Here is an 18,792-nt window from a genome sequence, read left to right as displayed (position 1 = left end):
TCAAGGACCTCTCCAAACCTCGATTGATTTCACTATAGCTACTCTTTGCGAGTCTCCCATGTGGATGAGCACAAAACCCCTCAAAACAGCCAATGATCGGAGGCAACAACAATCACCAAGCACCAAGCCAGCTAGATATGACAGTAATCACCAAGAGGAACAAGAAATCTTGAGTCACAAAGATCACCTAGTGCCACCAATTACAATATCTCAACTTGCAATGCACTAGATCACTCACAATCACACATAAATGCGACCACGAAGTTAGCAACTGAGTTGGAGTGGTTTCTTGAGCTCTATGTATGCTACAATATGAGCCAAGGGTTCCAATAGACTCAAAAGAGCCAGCCAAACATGTATATATATAGAGCCCACCAACAAACTAGACACTGAAAACTAGCAATAGCTTTGGCGCACTCTCCGGATTGGTCCGATGACCAATCTAGTGCCTTCAGCGCTTGCATCTTTAGAGAACTAGTTGTTTGCCCCTCGGCTAGTGTTAGGCATAGTCTGGTGTTAGGTTAACCTAACCACCGGACTAATCAGGTTCCTTCTAGAAATCAAGTAGAGAGGTTTTTGGGCCACCAGGTTGCTCTGGTGCCTAGCACTGCCAGTCCGATGACCTCTATTGAGAAACCCTGTGTTAGGAATAGGCTAGCTCATGGTCAGGTGACCTCCTAAGGTTGAGCATGGATTAATCCGGTTTAAGCCTAACCTCAGTTAAGTCCACTCTGTGTAGCACTTGGTCTGATGTCCTCTACAAAAAGGTTGTGAACAACTTGTTTTTGATCTTTTTTTAAATGTGTCAATTCGTCAAGTGTTATAACAACTTGTGCATCTAAGCTAACCTTTCACAAATATTTTTCAAAGGGGTTTCTCTTGCATCAAACTTAGTGGCACTAGACAATAGTTACAACTAAAGATTTTCACTCTTTATAGTATGACTATCTATTGTAAACCTAACTTCTGTTGTATCTTGTTTGACAAAAGCAAAGCCCTATCATATACTTTTGCCTTGTGGCTTGCTTTTGCTTCATCTTCTCTCTAGCCGGTGAACACTTCCATGTACATAATCTTGACTAACAAAAGTGTCCATTAAACGACCTGGTTTAAATCCAAAAAATTTTTAGATTATGATACTGTAGCACTTTTTGGCGCCATTATGTGAGAAGCTTTCATAAAAAAGACAAAAGATATCGGTGGTGGCGCCAAGATTGGCGCCATGGTGGATGGCGTCAAGCAGTGTTAGCTAAACGCCAAGCAATATTACTACCGGCACCAAGTAGTATTAGCTTGACGCCAATAATAATGACGTCAAGCCTTGGGTTCAATAATCAATCTACCAAAGATGTAACGGTGAGAATCTTTCGTAAAAAAGACAAAAAAAAAAAACGAAAAAGAAGGCCACTCACCAGACACCAGGCACTGGCAGTAGCAGCACGCCCTCATCGGAAACATGCAACTATGCAAAGCACGGAATGCCCCACTGCGCCGAAGTGTTTGCGTTTGCGAGACCACACACTTTCCACACGGCCATGCGTGCTGCGTAGGAGGGAGAAACCGTTGCGGATTGGGCAGCGCACAAGCAAAGCATCCGTGCCATGCGCACACATGTCCCAGCTGCATTGCACTCACATACCAAATATAATCCACCAGCGCGCACATACCAAGTCCAGAACGGCACAACTGAAAAGGCTCGGCGCTCGGCGAGGAAAGAAAGGCCACCGAGTTCTTTCTCGGGTTCATCAGTGAAAGGGAACAACGCCTGGCCAGCGACGCAACGGGAAGGCAAAGGCACCGACCAGAGAGCGCGGAGGCGGACTTGACTCGGCGTCTACGGGGAATCCACGAAGCGGGCGCCACTCACATCACATTACCACCACCAGCCGCAAAAGTAGGTGAATGTAGAGTGAATTCGCCACGAAAAGGGCCAGCTTTATGGATCCCCTTTTACATTGCAGTTCATCAGTGGGCTGCGCACGTTTGTTACTCGTACTAGTCCTATTATTTGGCTCGTACTGTACGTTGTAGTATATACTCCTATCCTATAGAGTACCGTCGTTTCGCGTGGCAACCACTGACGTACGAGCCTCTGGCTGTGAAACGCAAAGGAATCACCACACCTGCAAAATGCTACTAGTATAGTACATTTCATTGCACAACAAAAGGAATCACGCCATGTTTTATCCTGATCGTACCTACGATTAGGATGGTAATTAAACATCGTACGATCTCGTACGTGATCCATGTGTGTTCAAAGAAGGAAGCAGATTACGAGAAGCTGAAAAAAAAGGCTGATCCCGAGATCAGCATCTGCATCTCTGAAAATCCTGCTGCTTTGCCCTCACAGTGCCCGCACCGAGTGCGACCCGGGATTTGCGTCCGCCCGTTTCCATTCGAGAAGAAGATACCTTTCCACCTCCAAGGGAAAGGAAACCGCCGCGACCGCGAGCAATGCCTGGTATTTATACGGCCGCGCCAGCGCGTTCTGGACTGGACGGGCCAGGGCCAGTCCAAACGAGAGTTCTCTACATCCAGCACTTCATTCAGGCGGCGGCGACCACGACCATGGCGACCATGGCCTCTGCGGGGTCATCCGAGGAGGAGGAGGAGGAGGAGGCGTGCAGGGAGATCCGGGGCGCGTCCGGCACGCCGCGTCGCCTGGGCCTCCTCCTGGCTCCGCGGAGCCCCGCCGAGAGGCAGCAGATCAGGGCGGCGTACCGCGCGACGTTCGGCGAGGACCTCGCCGCGACGCTGCACGGCAACCAGGACGACGAGGTAATATCATCGCAGAGGCACAGGTGTCGTCTCAGCCGCAGTGACGGCGACCGACCGAGTTCTCAGTCTCAGCTCACCAGGTGCGAGCGGTTTCCTCCCTCCCTCCCTGCAGCTCTGCAAGCTGCTCTACCTGTGGGGGGCGCTGGAACCGGCGGAGCGGGACGCCGTCGTGGCGCGGGAGGCGGTCGAGGGCGGCGTCACCGTCGCCGGCTACCGCGCCCTCGTCGAGGTGTTCACGCGCCGGAAGCAGGACCAGCTCTTCTTCACCAAGCAGGCATACATGGCCAGGTTCAGGAGGAACCTGGACCAGGACATCATGGTCACCGAGCCGTCTCACCCTTACCAGAGGGCATGTGCCCCATCCTTCTTCACTTCTCTTCTCTGATGTGAATTGTGATGGTGTTAAACCACCTGAACATGACCTCTGACTACCGTCATTGTTGTTTGTTTGTTTCAACAGCTGCTGCTGGCTCTGGCGGCCTCCCGCAGGTCGCACCACGACGACCTCAGCCAGCACGTAGCCAAATGCGACGCGAGGAGGCTGCACGACACCAAGAACAGTGGTGCTGGCTCCGTCGTCGACGAGGCTGTGATCCTCGAGATGTTCAGCAAGAGGAGCATCCCACAGCTCAGGCTGGCCTTCTGCAGCTACAAGCACATATACGGGCATGACTATACCAAGGCGAGCGGACTCATCAGCTACTTACTTCGTGCCATCCACGTCATGCAGGCAGCCCTGCTCAATGACTCTGTTCTGGCTACCTTGTAACAATGTGTATGTATGCAGGCACTGAAGATTAATGGGTCTGGTAAATTTGAAGAATCTCTGAGAGTTGTTGTCAAGTGCATCTACAACCCTTCCAAGTATTACTCTAAGGTAATAAACTCCAGGAAACCATTGGATCAGTATCAAAAGACAGATTGTTTTGTACCTGTTCTAATTCATTCTTCTGCTCTTGATATTTCCAGTTACTGCAGAGAAGTATGCTATCTGCAGCAACTGATAAAAGGATGGTAACAAGAGCTATCTTGGGCAGCGATGATGTCGGTATAGATGAGATCAGATCAGCGTTCAAGAGTAGTTATGGAAGGAACCTTGCAGACTACATCCAAGAAAACTTGCCTGAGAGTGATTACAAAGACTTTCTTGTGGCTGTGGCAAGAGGGTCAGTGGCACCATGAGGTTGTTGGATGTTTGTAGTAGAGGTATCCTTGAGCTGTTCATGGAATGGATTAATGGAAGAAAAAAAATACTGTTTTGCATGCTGCAATAGTAAGTTGAACAAGAGAAACAGCAGTCTCATGTCATCTGACTTGGGATTTCAGGTTGTTACCAGTTTATTTACAAATTGCCAGACTCAACGGCGAAACTATCAGACCTCAGTATGCAAAAACACAAAGCATAAAGATAGGCTTATTACAGAGTAGAGGACTGTATTACGGGCATTAGTTAGATGAGCTTCTTCTTCCGGAAGTACTGTTGTAGATGCCACAACTGTGAAACAGAGACTGCAATGCAAACACTAAGAGAAAGCATGCTCAACCACGTGACTCTAGAATTCGTCTTTTCACTGACATCCCTCATGTTAGCTTCTCTGCACCGAGAACAATTTTGTTAAATAGATTGTTATTATACCCTGGGTATCAGCCAGGTACATGAACAACTAAAACATGAAGCTGGGAAAATAAGTGGATGCACAGACTTGGATTTTAGAAGAAGCAGGTTGTCTTGGATTGATTGGACAGCAACTTCAAGCTTGAGTAACTCCAGTTCGACTCCCTGATTATGAAACTTGATGTCATATGGAAGGGGAATAAAACAAAACAACAACTGGCAGGGTAACACCTCATTTTCATATACTTTACCTCGATCTTTTCCTTTTTAGCAACAGAATTCCAGTCTCTAGTAGCTATCCCAACTTTCCAATCAAGATTTAGTTTCACCGCTAACCCTCTGTCCTCACCATCAATCGAGAAGCAGGCAAGGTAGTTCCCTGCTTCTGCTGTGGTAAATGCAAATTGCTCCATTGAAACCTTTTCTTTCTTATGAACAATGTCTCCAAAAGGGGATGTAACCTGAAATAATGATTCCCGAAAGAAATGTAAGCATGTTAGCGGAACATAAAAAGGTTGAAGATTTAACAATCTTCAATCAGACAACTCCCAGTCAATGTCCTGTTCCTCTCCCAGCAAAGTTATTAGTATGTTTTCAATGAAGTGAAAATGGCAATAGATTTATCCACTACTACTACCATGTGCAAATAAGTCAAAAGCTTTTGTAGATAAAATTGTTGCAACCCATACACCCACACCCTATTCACAAAATGTAATATCGTAAATGCAAATTGCAAACTTATTTGCAGATACATATGACAGTATGGGCGTGGAATCCATGTCTCCTGATTCATAATCACAACTCTATCCAACACAATGTTGCCTATTTGTAGTTCTCTCTAATTGAAGGGTGAGTTTATGGCCCATACAAGATAAGCAAGGTTTTGGACAGCGCCTTCCAGTTTCATCATTGAAGAACTAACAGTGTAACCGTGATCCATTTGATGTACCACAAACAATACTGTAGAAAAAATGGAGAAGGTCTAGGACAAAAGGAATCAACAACTTGCCTTATTCAGGATCAATTTTACTGAAGCTAAGGATAACGGGGCGCCGCAACAGGAATCAAATCACACAATGATTTTCTTTCTCAAACAATAATGAGAGTTATGTATCTTCTATGAAGAACAAAATTGTTTTTTTATTTTTATCATGCATTTGCGCTAGCAGAATAGTATGATACATCCCAACGGCTAATCACATGCCCAATGCGCTCAAGTTGACAATTGCCATCGATTGCTAGATAAGAGTAACTAATATATACCATAAATCCATAACATCAAAGAAATAAAAGCTACTGCACGTAATGCACTTCCCTTCCAAAATAACAGCTACTACTACACATAATGCACTTCCATTCCATTTCCAGTGTACACAAAAGCATAGAAAATATAGGAGTACCAACCAATCCACAAAATTTACAGTATATAACATTTTTTTGGCCTATGCACTTCCTTTCCATTTCCAGTGTACACAAAAGCATAGAAAATATAGGAGTACCAACCAATCCACATTTTTTTTTTGAAACAAACGTCTCGGGTCTACAATGTACTGTATATAACTTTTTTTTTGGCCTAACTCCTCCGATCCGACGCTGAATCCCGATCTGGTGGGTGCAGTGTTTTCTAGGTGGGCTAATTAATTAATTAATTATTAATCATTACGGTATCAACTACTTTAGTTCATCATTACGTGGCAATGAAGTTTTAGTCTATTTTAGATATTGCATTGCATCTGTAGGTCCAAACGATTGGTTACCTTGACGGCGATGGTAGGGTGGGCGTGGTGGTGCTCGTAGAGGACGGAGTAGTCGCCGATGACGACAACGTTGGATTGGATCTCCTCCGACACACACTTAGTCCCTGACGGCGCAATCTCCAGCCACACCGCCCCGGCCCCTGTCACCATCCACCACACCGCCGCCGCCGCGGCCCACGCGCCACCCCTCGCCATCGTCTCTTCGACTCTATTCTCCTGCCGCACCACCACCTGCCTCTGCCTCAGCACTTACAGCAAGTTGCAAGCGCCGCCACCCCGTCCATCTCAACGCGATTCGCCAGGCCCATAAACATGCGTGGCGCAATAGGGCCCAAAGAAATCCCGAGTTGGGCTTTCTTTTATTGGACGGAAATTGTTTGGCCCAGCGTTACTCCACCCACCTCCTCCAGTTGGGAAAAAGAAGCTCGGCGAAGGGAGAAGGGCGGAACGACCCGACGAGGAGATTGCTTGGTGGGAGGAGTTGGTGAGGAGAGGTCGCGGCCATGGAGAACCTTGCTCTGCTTTGGGGGATCATCGGCCCGGGCGTGTCCGGCGCCATCTTCGGGGCGGGATGGTGGTTCTGGGTGGACGCGGTCGTTTGCAGCGCCGTCCAGGTCTCCTTCCTCCACTACCTTCCAGGTGAGAGCAGGAGCCCTAAGATTCGGGGAGTAGCCCCCATCTTTTTTTTTCTCTCGTGCGAGTTTTGGGGTCCGACTGATCGTTGTGATTTCGTTGGGCGTGCCGGTTTTGCAGGGATCTTCGCTTCGCTGGCGGCGCTCATGTTCAATTGCGTGAACAAGGATGAGATCGGATACGACTATTACTCGCCCTACGGTGACGATTCCGAGTGGAGGTGAGGCTACTGCTTATTTTATTAAAGGCTGATGGGATTGGCGGATGAATTTAGGGTTTTGAAATCCAGATGATTCAGTCGAGCCCGGGTTTTGATATTTATCTGTACGATTGAAGATAAGCACAGGTTCAGGAAATCACGTGAATTTGCATGCAATGTAAATAACTAATTTTACAATGATGTCAGACTTTGGATTTGGTCAGTCTCTGTCTTCCTAAGTAGGCACTGGACTCTGGAGTCTGGACTTATAATTGTAATTAGGAAACTAAGGGACTGTTTGGTAGAACTCCACTCTTAATTCTTTGTTCTAGCTCCCTAATTCTATGATGGAGTGATTCTGAGGTGGAAAGGGATTTTGGAGTGGTTCTTGTGGGGATTGAAGGGGAGTGGTGGAGAGCGCGTTCTTTCAGCTCCCAACTCGCAGCGTAAATGGAGGGAAGCGATTTTTGTCATCCTACCAAAATCTAGTGTTTTATTCATTTGGCTGTCTAGGAGTGATCTCACAGAATCTCTGGGAGCACTCCCAAACAGCTGCTATGGTAGCATTGTGGTTATGAGGTGAAAACATTTTTGTAAAGTTGTGGCCTTGTAGGGAGTCTCCCAACTTTATGAGTGATTACTTACTAACTCACATTTTTTTTTTGTGAATAGCTTGGCTTTCAATAGAATCAACCGGCCGAGGCCTCGTACAGCACCAGGTCAGAGACACACGCTGGAGTTACATGCCACACCTCCAAGCATTGTGTGCTCGAGACCTGTTTAGCTAACACATGAGCAACCTTATTACATACACGATTAACATAGGAAAAAGAAAACTCATGAAAGGCAAGACTGAGATCCTCTATCTGCTTTAATATTGGATCGATGACAGACCGCTGTGACTCCTTCCCCCACAGGTTCACTAGGTCCAAGCAGTCTGTCTCCAAAATCACTCTTTGCACACCGTGTTGTTGCGCTAAAACCAAGGCATCTCTGCATGCTATCGCCTCCATTGTACTAACTCACATATTTTGAACAACTGCCATGAGCCATCCCACTCTGCTAACTCTGCTATGGACTTAGCAAGGAGGAGGCTGTTGTATGTGGGATCTAGTTGGATTACCATATGGAAAGTCATAAGATTTTTTTTTCTAGGTGAGTTATGGAACTACTTAGACAACTAAGACAAGTGGTTACACTTCTCTTTTGGTAATCTTTCAAATTTATGAATTTTCGTATCTTTCGGGAGTGTGGTAGTTTCCAGGATCATGGATCATAATGCTTTTATCCTCCTATATGTTTATTAAGGTAATGCAATCCAGGTATAGCATCTCTGTCTGTCTAATATAACTTTTGTATTTAGGTATAACAATGACTTTAAGTGTTACTCCATGTTAGTAGGGTTGTCCTCTCCTGCCCAGGGCACTGTTTTCATGGTTTCTCACCCCATTTGTTGTGCTGTTGAGCCTGCACAATGGGGTTGCATACATTTGTTTTTCAAATACTGTCATATCATTGATCTTGATGCTGCAGAACCAATATACAATAGGTCAAATAGAGTTGGTTGACTTTTTCCCACAGTTGATTCCTTATGGAACTATTTACAGGAAGTCTTTTTTCTTGTTTGAACAACTATAGTGATTGATATCCTGGTCAGGTAAGTTTTATGGCTCTAGATTTTAAAGACGTCTGCAGCAACATAAAGCGTGTAACATAAATCGTTTGCACTTTTAAAATGATTTCAAAATGTCAAAACCAAGGAAAGTTGTTAGTAGAAAACCATATGTTGGTAAACAAAACAGTGCCTGGATTGCCTTAGCATATATCCTACAAAATGAGATAATATTGTGTGCATCATACAGGCCATGCCTCTCAGGGTCAATCTGCTTCAAGAATTTGATAGATGGAATTGGAAATTTTTCAAAGCGGATCATCAACATGAGTAGTAAAGACTATAGACTTGTCTTCCAATCGTCCTTACATCCAGTGGCAAACATGTGCCAGCTAGCTGAGAGCATCTCCAGCAGTCCCCCAATCCCACCCCCCATCCCCATAAAACTGTCATGTCGGGGGGAGATGGCTCATTTTTTCATCTCCAGCAGTTTCAAGTTTCCCAATAGCCCTCCCTTTTTTTTGGTGGCCACCAAAAAACACCCCTTCTCCCCTCAAATGAAGGGGGAGTTCCATCTCCGCCAATATAGTGCACCCCATCATAACTGTCTTCTTCTTCCTCCCCTCACCACTGGCTAGGTGGATAGGCGCCATGGCTGAGCGCGACGGAGGAGCCGGGGCCGCGGTCGAGGAGGAGGCTGCCGTGGAGCACCTCGCCAGCGTGCTCGACTGGCAAGAAACACGCAGAGCACAAAAAAAAAACACATGGGTAGATCTTGCCCAGCAAGGAGGCCGCCACCGTCCCTGGCAAGAAGAAGGCTACCACCGCTGCGGAGCACCTCGGCAGCGTGCTTGACTGGTTGTCACCCAACTACACGCACAACGCGAGGATGCTGGCAGAGGCGGGCATGAAGACCAAGTGGCAGATCTTGGGGCCTTGGCGGAGACGAGCATGAAGACCCGAGAGCCTTGGCGTTGATGCGGTCTGATACGAGAGAAGGGAGAGAAAATAAAAATAAATAAATAAATAAATTGTTACTGATAGGTGGGTACCACACTTTGCGGGAGAATTGGTGATCTGCTATAGCATCTCACCCAATAGTTCAAAAAATAATATTGGGCCACCCCAATACTAACTTATTGGGGGAGTTGTATTGGGGGACTGCAGGAGATGCTCTGAAGTTTCCTTTGCTAACTCTGTGCTTTCTAACAGAAGAACCTCAAGTTTCTAGCATTGTGTTGTGCGATGCATCATCAGGTTCAGTAAGTCATGGTGGTCCCTCTAATCCTTAATCAAAAGGACTTATCTTTTGCACACCTGAAAACTCCCTCATTGATTCTATGTCAAGAGTTTGATAGACCGATTTCAGGGTGCTGGAATGTGCTCAAATTGAATTTAAGGTGTAAGAACTTTTTTCCTGTGATACTTGCATAGAAGTTTTCTAACATTGGTTTCTTTTATCTTGCAGAGTGAAGCTCTGGCTTTTCGTGGCATATGTCGTTTCTTTTGTCTGCCTAGCTGGATCTGTGGGTTTACTGGTGCAAGACGCACTGACCAACAAGGGCCCTTCTGTCTGGACTGGTGTTGCTGGCGTTCTGCAATGTGTTCTCGTGTTGATAAGGTATGCCTGCAATTTTCCATCTACTACTATAATATAATATAATAAATATTTCACTCCCTCATACACTTGTCCAATTTGTGTATTGACTTCCCATCACCCTTGCAGCGGACTGGTGTATTGGACATGCCATTCAGAAGATTAAAGGGCTTAATGTCATGCGCAGGCTTGCAAAGTTGGTCACAATCGCGTGAAGAAAATTATTTCTGGTAGCATATGATTTTGTGTGATGGAAATGGCGTGCACTGTTCACTGCTGAATGGGATGACTAGACGTTCCATCTGTGTATATCTGACTTTTGAAAAATGATTAAATGATGCTTCTTAACACCGTTGCACGTTTTTACCCCAGCTTCTTGCGAGTTGTGAATCTGTGATGCAATCATGATCATGCAAATCTTGTGGTTAAAACTGAAACTGGCAATGAATACAGCTCGATATCGCAATTGATGAACCTGCAGCATAGTTTTTGTTTTCATGTATATTTAATGCATCATGTATGTGCCGCAAGATTCGATGTGATGGAGAATTTTGTAAATTTTTGGGACTAAACAAGGCCTTACATCACGCCTCGTCTGTTCCAGTTGACTTTGACCTGTTTCATTTCGTCTGTTCCAGTGCTACTATTTACATCACGCCTCGTCTGCAGCAAATTGAGGCCTTGTTTAGGTCTTGTTTAGTTCCCAAAAAATTTTGCAAAATTTTTTAGATTTCCCGTCACATCAAATCTTTAGACACTTGCATGGAGTATTAAATATGGATGAAAATAAAAATTAATTGCACAATTTGGTCGGAATTGACGAGACGAATCTTTTGAGACTAGTTAGTTCATAATTGGACAATATTTGTCAAATACAAACAAAAGTGCTACTATTCTTATTTTGCAAAAAAATTTGGAACTAAACAAGGCCTTAGTTACCAAAATAAAAAGTTTTCGGCTTTTTGTTTGTGGTAAATATTGTCCAAATATGCTCTAACTAGACTTATTTGGATGGACTAAACTAAAGCCTTGCTTAGTTGCAGAAAATTTTGCAAAATAGATACTGTAGCACCTTCGTTTGTACCTTCATTTGTACGTATTTGATAATTATTATCTAATTATGGACTAACTAGATTTAAAAGATTCATCTCACAAATTATAAACAAACTGTGTAATTAGTAATTTTTTATATATATATTTATTGCTCTATGTATGTGCTGCAAGATTTGATATGACGGAAAATCTTGAAAAAAATTACAAATTTTTTTGGGAAAACAGCCCCTAAGTTTAGTCTAGTCCATGTTTTGGATACCAAGGTCTTGTTTAGTTCACTCTAAAAACCAAAAACTTTTGAAGATTCTCCGTCACAGGCATATGCATGAGACATTAAATATAGACGAAAATAAAAACTAATTGTACAGTTTGCTTGTAAATCGTGAGATAAATCTTTTGAGCCTAGTTAGTCCATGATTGGACAATAATTATCAAATAAAAACGAAACTCCGTCACAGGCATATGCATGAGACATTAAATATAGATGAAAATAAAAACTAATTGTACAGTTTGCTTGTAAATCGTGAGATAAATCTTTTGAGCCTAGTTAGTCCATGATTGGACAATAATTATCATATAAAAACGAAACTCCGTCACAGGCATATGCATGAGACATTAAATATAGACGAAAATAAAAACTAATTGTACAGTTTACTTGTAAATCGTGAGATAAATTTTTTGAGCCTAGTTAGTCCATGATTGGACAATAATTATCAAATAAAAACGAAAGTGTTACAGTACTCAAAAGTCAAAATAAAAAAAAATTAAGAACTGAGAAAGGCCTAAATAGAAGGTCTAAACTACACTAGTCATAGTCTAACAAAAACTAAAAGAGACGAATTGATGAGTAGAATTCATTAGAAGAAAGCCCGATTCATCGTTGCCACTAATCATAGTCTAACAAAAACTAAAAGAGACGGACTAAATTTTAGTCCGGTGATCCAAACAGTCCCGATTCATCGTTGCCGCTGATGATTGGTATACGGTCTTGGAGGCATCGAAGCAGAAAACACTAGTTTTTTGGAGGCATCGAAGCCAGTGTCCAGCGATGGAAGCACGTATTGAAAACACCATTTTTTTGCTTCAAAAGTTGGAGAACGCCACTTCTGAACTGCCGGCGTTCCAGTTTTTTTTTTTTCTTTATGTGTTTGTTGAAGACGGTGTAGGGCCCCCATTGCCGGCTGCGCACGATCACAAAAACAAAGGCCATGCTCCGATGACCAGTGTTGCCCCTGAGAGCTTCTTAATCCATATGTAATAATATGTTCCGGTCGATGGGAACGTAGGAGTTTTAGTTAAAAGGCATGCAGAGCCGCCGATGCCGTATTGCCGTTCCGTCGAAAGTAACAATATTCCGTTGGCGTGTGGCGCGTTGTTCGCGGCGCTGGTTGCCTGGTTCAGCTTCGTCGCTTTCCCCGGAAGCGTGCAGCGTTAGACCGGGGCAACACCAACACATGCTTTGGAATTACCGGTCGTATCTGCAGCCATTTCTCTAGGGGGCACTGATGGCGGTGAGAGAGACGTCGGTCCACGGCTCGATTCAAGTAATCGCGTTTGGGTCACACAACTACTGCAACGCAACCTAGGGATCTCAGGCAAATGGTCCGACTCAGGCTGCTAACTGACACGGTGGCACGGTGGGTCACGGTACGTACGTGGATTCCCCGGCGAGAGTCGCGTAGTACGGTGTGAATCTACGAGAACGTAACGTGCCCCTCTTGCCCCTTCCAGTTCCAGCAAAACTCTGGCGCACCTTGCCGTCGCCGGCGGCGCCCTCGATGGCGCGTCCCGTTCCCGTCTGAGAGGGACAGGCAGCCAATTCTCACGTGTCCCGTGCCGCGTCCCTCGCGGACCCGGAACCGGAAGTGATACGGAACTCGCCGTGCCGGTGCCAACGCGGCAGGCCGGCGCCCAAAAATGATGCCACTTTTTTAGGCCTCGGTTATTGGCGCACGGTGGCTTTTCTTCAAATTCTGAACCCTTCGGATAGTATTACTAACTTGCTTTTTAAGGTTTTATGAATCTCATTCAGAAAACATAAAGTTGTCAAATGACATCTATATTATAAAATCCTATTAACTTTCCTCCCTACAGTTAAAAGAATCCCTTCTACATTAGGATTGAAAAACAAATTTAGTACCACGTGTGACTTGATCAATAGTTCCTCCATGTGCCTTAAAAGGCAAACTGATTTTGAAGTAACTGATGATGCAGTTAAGTATTTTAAGATTTAAGAGAAAAAAAAAAGAAAATGGAGCCCCGTAACAGCCTTCCTCTAAACCAGAGGCAGGCACATCCCCGTTCCCCACCATATGTCTCCGTCTAGAAAAACAGCGTTCCCACCCTTTCGCCGTGAACGTAGCATTTGCTCCGAGTCCACCATTAAACTAGTCGTCGTCTCCCTCTCCCTCTCCCTCTTGGTGTTTCCCTCCCCTCCTCTGCTTCGGTTACGTCGGACCTGCATAAAGCCGGGGGTCGCCCTCCCCTTGCTCCGCCCACGGTGTGGCTCACGAAAACGCATAGGCATAGCACGAGTCCCAGGATAGACACGGACCACGGCGGCGACGGAGCAGAGGCGGAGCCATCGGAGATGAAGCCCAAGAACGGCGGCCCCGCCTCGGAAAGGAGGATGCTCTCGCGCCGGATACTGATCCTCTGCTTCCTCAGCTTCTTCCTCGGCATGCTCGTCACGGACCTGTGAGTCAATAGATTGGTTTCGGTTCTTCTTGCTTCTTTGTTGGAGAGCCATGCCCGGGGAGTTGTGTCTTCTCTTCTGTGCGTGTCACCGCGTGCTGCAAGGCTTACGGGTTCTGCTGCCTTCTGCGGCGGCGATGGTTTCCGTGGCAGGTTTGGTGGATCGGTGCCGAGCCCGGTCGTGGTGCAGAGCCGGTGGCACGAGCGCGACAGGGAGCTGCAGAGCCTTTCTGAAGATTTTGTTGCAAAGCCGGTAGGCCTGCCTAACCCCTAAAACTTTTTCTGTTTTTTTTTTTTTTTTGGAAACTTCTTTTGTTTATTATCCTTTTTTGTTCTGCACTACAAATCCCTGAACCTTAATCAGCTTGCTACTTCACATTGTTGAATTTGACATTGCTACAGGCATTATACTTACATCTTGTTCTCTCGAAAAAATTGTATTTATATCTTGTTTATGAACTATGGCAGTATTTATCAGGTAGGAAAACTTAGATTAAAGACTATGGCGGTTTAGGGAACACGAGGAAATGAATATGTACCATTTATGCACTAATAAAGTACCCACTGTAGTTTTTGGCACCGCTTGAAAAGCTTGCTTTACGTTTTCGCAATAGTATGTTCAAGGTCAAGTATGTTCTTTTACATGGATTTCCAAACCGTGTGCCCTCAAATTCTTCGGTAATCCTTCCAAGGAGTAACAATTCTGTTAACTGATTGTATAATCTCCCTTTCTTGGTTTCAGAAACCAGCTGAAGATAGTGACATTATGGGGGAGGTGTCGAAGACTCATGAGGCTATACAGTAAGTCAGCGTCTATCTTGAAGAATGTTCATAGAAACTGTTTCTCGTCTATCAGTGTCTCTCGGACTGTCAATTCGGGGCTAATTTGAGTATCATAATATCATTTTGTTTTCAGATCCTTAGAAAAGTCAATTGACACACTACAGATGGAGCTGGCAGCAAAGCGCAGCAGCAATGAGCTTCTTGGGGAAAGTACAGGCGGCATAAGTAAGCAGAGGAGAAAGGCGTTTGTAGTGATTGGGGTCAACACCGCCTTCAGTAGCAGGAAGCGTCGGGATTCTGTGAGGGAGACTTGGATGCCTCAAGGTTCGCGTTGTGCACTGCGACTTGAATTTTTTTCCTACTGATGATGCTGGTTAGAGATTGTTTATTGTGTTAATTGTTCCTAGGCTCTTAGCTAGAGGAAATGATGAAGGATTCTCTCTGTATTTTTTTTAAAGATCCAATGCCGCAGGAAATTTTCATTAGGGCTGGTTGCTATTTCTAGTTTATTCTGCTTGCTGTCTCTTGCATACTGACCTGCTGTTTATATTAGGTGAGAAACTCAAGAAACTGGAGGACAAGGGAATCATCATCCGATTTACGATAGGACATAGGTATGCTTAGCTGTATTGTCTTTCAGTTTAACGTTTGCGAATACGTTACAACGTGTATTTAAGAAGCTGTACATATTCAATAGTTTATGCATTTACTGAGGTAAAAAAAAACTGGTTTTTATGCGTTGCAGTGCTACATCAAACAACGTCCTTGATAAAGCTATAGACGCAGAGGATGAAATGCATCACGACTTTCTTAGGCTGGTATGAATGATGATCTTCACTAACTATATAACTTTACCAGTGTTTTGTCCATTCCGTTGAAGCACAAACTTCCAAATCTTTGTTCTGCCGCTGATTGATGGACTGTCATCTGTGTTAAACATTGTTCTGATACAACTGTACATGATTACAGGATCATGTTGAAGGGTACCACAAGCTATCTGCAAAGACCAAGATATTCTTCTCCACTGCTGTGGCCTTATGGGATGCAGATTTCTATGTCAAGGTGGACGACGATGTTCACCTAAACCTAGGTATTACTCTTTAGACTATTAGTATATACACCTCTAAAATCACCGACGATAGTGGAGAGGTCTATTTATTATTTATTAACTGGTGTAAAATGTGCAGGGATGCTCATCGCAACCCTTGGTCGGCATAAATTGAAACCACGGGTGTATATTGGTTGTATGAAGTCGGGACCGGTCCTTTCTGACAAGTAATTCTTCTGAAAAACAGCCTAGAAAATTGAAGTTCCAATACATTGAATTCTCTAAACACTAACATTCCACTTCACTGATGGTTTTCTCATCAGGAATGCAAAATACCATGAGCCTGAGTTCTGGAAGTTCGGAGAAGACGGGAACAAGTACTTTAGACATGCCACAGGGCAGCTCTATGCCATCTCCAAGGATCTTGCCACCTACATCTCGATCAACCAGTAAGATCGGAGCACGGTTTGTGCTCACTCAGACAAAATTGTCTTCTTTTTCTTGAGTGGCAGCTGATGCAGCTATGTATGTTCATCGTATCGCCCAGGCCCATATTGCATAAATACGCGAATGAAGATGTGTCTCTCGGCGCATGGTTTATCGGCCTAGATGTGGAGCACATCGACGACAGGGACATGTGCTGTGGCACACCTCCAGGTCTGTATCTTCAGCACCCTCTGTATAACAGCACCATTTCCTGAATATGGAAGTCACTGTGGCACTTCTAAGTTCTGACCAATCTTTGCTCTCTGAAATTTCCTTTCAGATTGTGAGTGGAAAGCACAAGCCGGGAACGTTTGTGTTGCGTCGTTTGACTGGCAGTGTAGTGGGGTCTGCAATCCAGTTGAGAGGCTAAAATACGTGCACTCGAGATGCAGCGAAGGGGAGGATGCAATTTGGAGTGCCTCGTTCTGACAAAGATGATGTTAAGGGCTTTCAGGATGAAGAGGGAATGATCACGAGGCTCCATTGTTTGGGTGTATATATACAAAGAAAACACACACACACACGTTTGTGTGTGCAGGCCATAGCTGCCTTGTGTTCCTAGAAGAGACTCGCGTTGGTATGCACAAAGGAAGTTCAGAGAAGGGAGGCATGCATGTCTGATACAGGAAGAAGCTACTGGAGCACGTCATTTTTTTCTTTTTTCTTTTTTGAGAAATAGGTGATACAGCCATACAGGGCTCATGTGGGGTGAGTATACATGTTTTTTCAGTCATCTGTGCAGAAACACGAATACATTCAGTTATTAGTCCATTCGTCTCCTCTTAGAATATACTCGATGACTTTGATTTGATCAGGATCAGAGAAGTTTGAGCATCATTATTTCTTCGATACTCACTAAGTCACGATCAGTTTCAGGGTGTTAGTGGAAACAGCATGCACAACATTAATGCCTAACGCTTCCTGAAAAAAAAAAATTGCACAAGTCGGGACAAAATAGACATGATTATATATCAGTGGACAAAACAAGAGTACTAGTAACAAAGTGTATGGAATTTAGTACTTGGATACTGTGAAACCAGCTTGTATGATTCGACGTGAACAGATAGAGACACACACACGCAGCTATGGATCTGAGTGCAGCCTAGACAAGTAGAGTAACAACAAACCTGAAATGAACGACAAGTTGCTACAAGGCCGTAACAGTGCAACAGACATGAACACCATCCCGAATTCCCGATCGACCAAGATCCGACGGCAATCGGTATGCTCTCGGCATCAGCGGGAACGTGGGCTCGTCCTCTTCAGCTTACGTTATGTGGGCCTCATTGGGCCACTTTGGTCTGTGACAGTCCATAGCCCACTGGCCCAACTTGGCGCAATTGCTCGCCCGTAGGTCTCGGGCTCTTGGAGTTCTAGACGGACGGCTCCCGCTCTGATGCAAAATTTTGGCGGGAACACTGCCTGCAACTCACGGTCACGGGAACATCATGAGGACACGTTTTTTTTTTTTTTTTTTTTTTTTTTTTGCGCGCACGACGGCCCGAGCCTAGAGGAGCGGAAAACTGCAAGACGAATTTGTGTTGCACAAAAACAAAGTCCGAAGCTTTTCGGGTGGTTTTTTCTCTCCTTTATTTGTAGGCCTTCACGCCACGATCCCCAAACGAAGCATGCCATCCCATGCTCGCCTTGATCCAGGACGTACGCGCGGTGAACAAAGGAGCACATGACAACACGACGTGAACTTAGCACGACTCGATCTGCCCTAAGAACGCGCACGGCAGACGTGAACTAAGCACGACTGGACGTGAACAAAGGAGCACATGACACGTCATCCGCCCACCCGCACTTCCTGCAGGTCCAGGCCCCCGTCTCCGACGAGTATATATAGATCCACACCATGGAAGATGCGGTAGGCGGAGGGAGCTCGGGGACGAAGGGTCGAACGCGAGGCGCGCGGTCGTGCACAACGCCGCCGCCAGGTCCGAGCGCGTCGGGGAGTCCGGCACGGTACGGGCCTCGTTTAGTTCACTCTGAAAACCAAAAAGTTTTTAAGATTCATCGTTATATCGAATCTTATATCACATGCATGAAACATTAAATATAGACGAAAACAAAAACTAATTACACAGTTTAGCTGTAAATCACGAGACGAATCTACTGATCATAGTTAGTCCATAATTGGATAATATTTATCACAAACAAACGAAATTGCTATAGTACCGAAAACTTTTCACTTTTCGGAACTAAACAAGACCACGGTGTAGTTGAACTTCAACTGTTGAAGTTGACCGCGCCACACGACGAGGGAGCATTGGATGTGGAACATGCGTTGGTCGAATCCGGGAGGGAACCAGAGGGCTGATCGAAAATACTACTGATGGGTGGGGGCTCTTGCGGTCTGGCCGTTCGTACCGACCGGTAATTTTCTCGTCGAGTTTGGAGACTGTTTCCCGCCGAGTCGCATGCTACCGTCCACTCTGAATTATTGAGCTGGGCCTGCCTCAACTGTTCTTCAACTTTTTGTGCGTGTGAAGAATTGATGCTGACACCTGACGCACAATCCACCTCAATCAACA

General features: G+C 45.1%; 4 protein-coding genes across 5 annotated transcripts; 3 read left to right on the top strand and 1 right to left on the bottom strand.

The window, feature by feature from the left end:
* LOC8081039 (annexin A4) lies at nt 2,421-4,055 on the top strand. Its single transcript, XM_021454149.1, is given in 6 exon segments — nt 2,421-2,778; nt 2,891-3,127; nt 3,239-3,460; nt 3,566-3,655; nt 3,748-3,921; nt 3,923-4,055. Coding segments are annotated over 6 exon segments (1,104 nt in total). The 5' UTR covers nt 2,421-2,454; the 3' UTR covers nt 3,980-4,055.
* On the bottom strand, nt 4,057-6,400 carry LOC8062771 (transmembrane emp24 domain-containing protein p24delta3). Of its 2 annotated transcripts, none has more exons than XM_021454150.1 (4): nt 6,151-6,400; nt 4,645-4,869; nt 4,482-4,558; nt 4,057-4,373 (listed from the first exon to the last, which is right to left on the bottom strand). In XM_021454150.1, exons 1-4 carry the CDS (start codon nt 6,343-6,345, stop codon nt 4,229-4,231), a joined length of 642 nt encoding a protein of 213 aa, XP_021309825.1. In that variant the 5' UTR covers nt 6,346-6,400; the 3' UTR covers nt 4,057-4,228. The 2 variants fall into 2 exon arrangements, with proteins under 2 accessions (XP_021309825.1, XP_002460316.1); XM_002460271.2 differs by having other exon boundaries at nt 4,645-4,854; nt 6,151-6,397.
* On the top strand, nt 6,543-10,622 carry LOC8062770 (transmembrane protein 50 homolog). Its single transcript, XM_002462433.2, has 4 exons — nt 6,543-6,789; nt 6,904-7,003; nt 10,063-10,215; nt 10,321-10,622. Exons 1-4 carry the CDS (start codon nt 6,654-6,656, stop codon nt 10,355-10,357), a joined length of 426 nt encoding a protein of 141 aa, XP_002462478.1. The 5' UTR covers nt 6,543-6,653; the 3' UTR covers nt 10,358-10,622.
* Nucleotides 13,585-17,069, top strand: LOC8081038 (beta-1,3-galactosyltransferase 7). The gene is made up of 11 exons (XM_021452662.1): nt 13,585-13,941; nt 14,092-14,191; nt 14,681-14,739; nt 14,855-15,045; nt 15,275-15,335; nt 15,467-15,539; nt 15,691-15,811; nt 15,909-15,996; nt 16,093-16,218; nt 16,317-16,426; nt 16,536-17,069. Exons 1-11 carry the CDS (start codon nt 13,835-13,837, stop codon nt 16,682-16,684), a joined length of 1,185 nt encoding a protein of 394 aa, XP_021308337.1. The 5' UTR covers nt 13,585-13,834; the 3' UTR covers nt 16,685-17,069.

This window comes from Sorghum bicolor, chromosome 2 (assembly GCF_000003195.3).
Source record: "Sorghum bicolor cultivar BTx623 chromosome 2, Sorghum_bicolor_NCBIv3, whole genome shotgun sequence".
Taxonomy (NCBI): domain Eukaryota; kingdom Viridiplantae; phylum Streptophyta; class Magnoliopsida; order Poales; family Poaceae; genus Sorghum; species Sorghum bicolor.
The sequence above is the reverse complement of the archived record's forward strand: the minus strand, read 5'-3'. Positions and strand labels throughout refer to the sequence as shown.

Coding starts and splice junctions, on each gene's coding strand:
- LOC8062771 (XM_021454150.1), bottom strand. CDS start 6,345: ATGGCGAGGGGTGGCGCGTGGGCCGCGGCGGCGGCGGTGTGGTGGATG. Junction 4,870..6,150: donor ACCCTACCATCGCCGTCAAG/GTAACCAATCGT, acceptor CATTTCTTTCGG/GAATCATTATTTCAGGTTAC. Junction 4,559..4,644: donor CTAAAAAGGAAAAGATCGAG/GTAAAGTATATG, acceptor TTTCATAATCAG/GGAGTCGAACTGGAGTTACT.
- LOC8062770 (XM_002462433.2), top strand. CDS start 6,654: ATGGAGAACCTTGCTCTGCTTTGGGGGATCATCGGCCCGGGCGTGTCC. Junction 7,004..10,062: donor GGTGACGATTCCGAGTGGAG/GTGAGGCTACTG, acceptor TTTATCTTGCAG/AGTGAAGCTCTGGCTTTTCG. Junction 10,216..10,320: donor TGTGTTCTCGTGTTGATAAG/GTATGCCTGCAA, acceptor TCACCCTTGCAG/CGGACTGGTGTATTGGACAT.
- LOC8081038 (XM_021452662.1), top strand. CDS start 13,835: ATGAAGCCCAAGAACGGCGGCCCCGCCTCGGAAAGGAGGATGCTCTCG. Junction 14,740..14,854: donor AAGACTCATGAGGCTATACA/GTAAGTCAGCGT, acceptor TTTTGTTTTCAG/ATCCTTAGAAAAGTCAATTG. Junction 15,336..15,466: donor CGATTTACGATAGGACATAG/GTATGCTTAGCT, acceptor TATGCGTTGCAG/TGCTACATCAAACAACGTCC.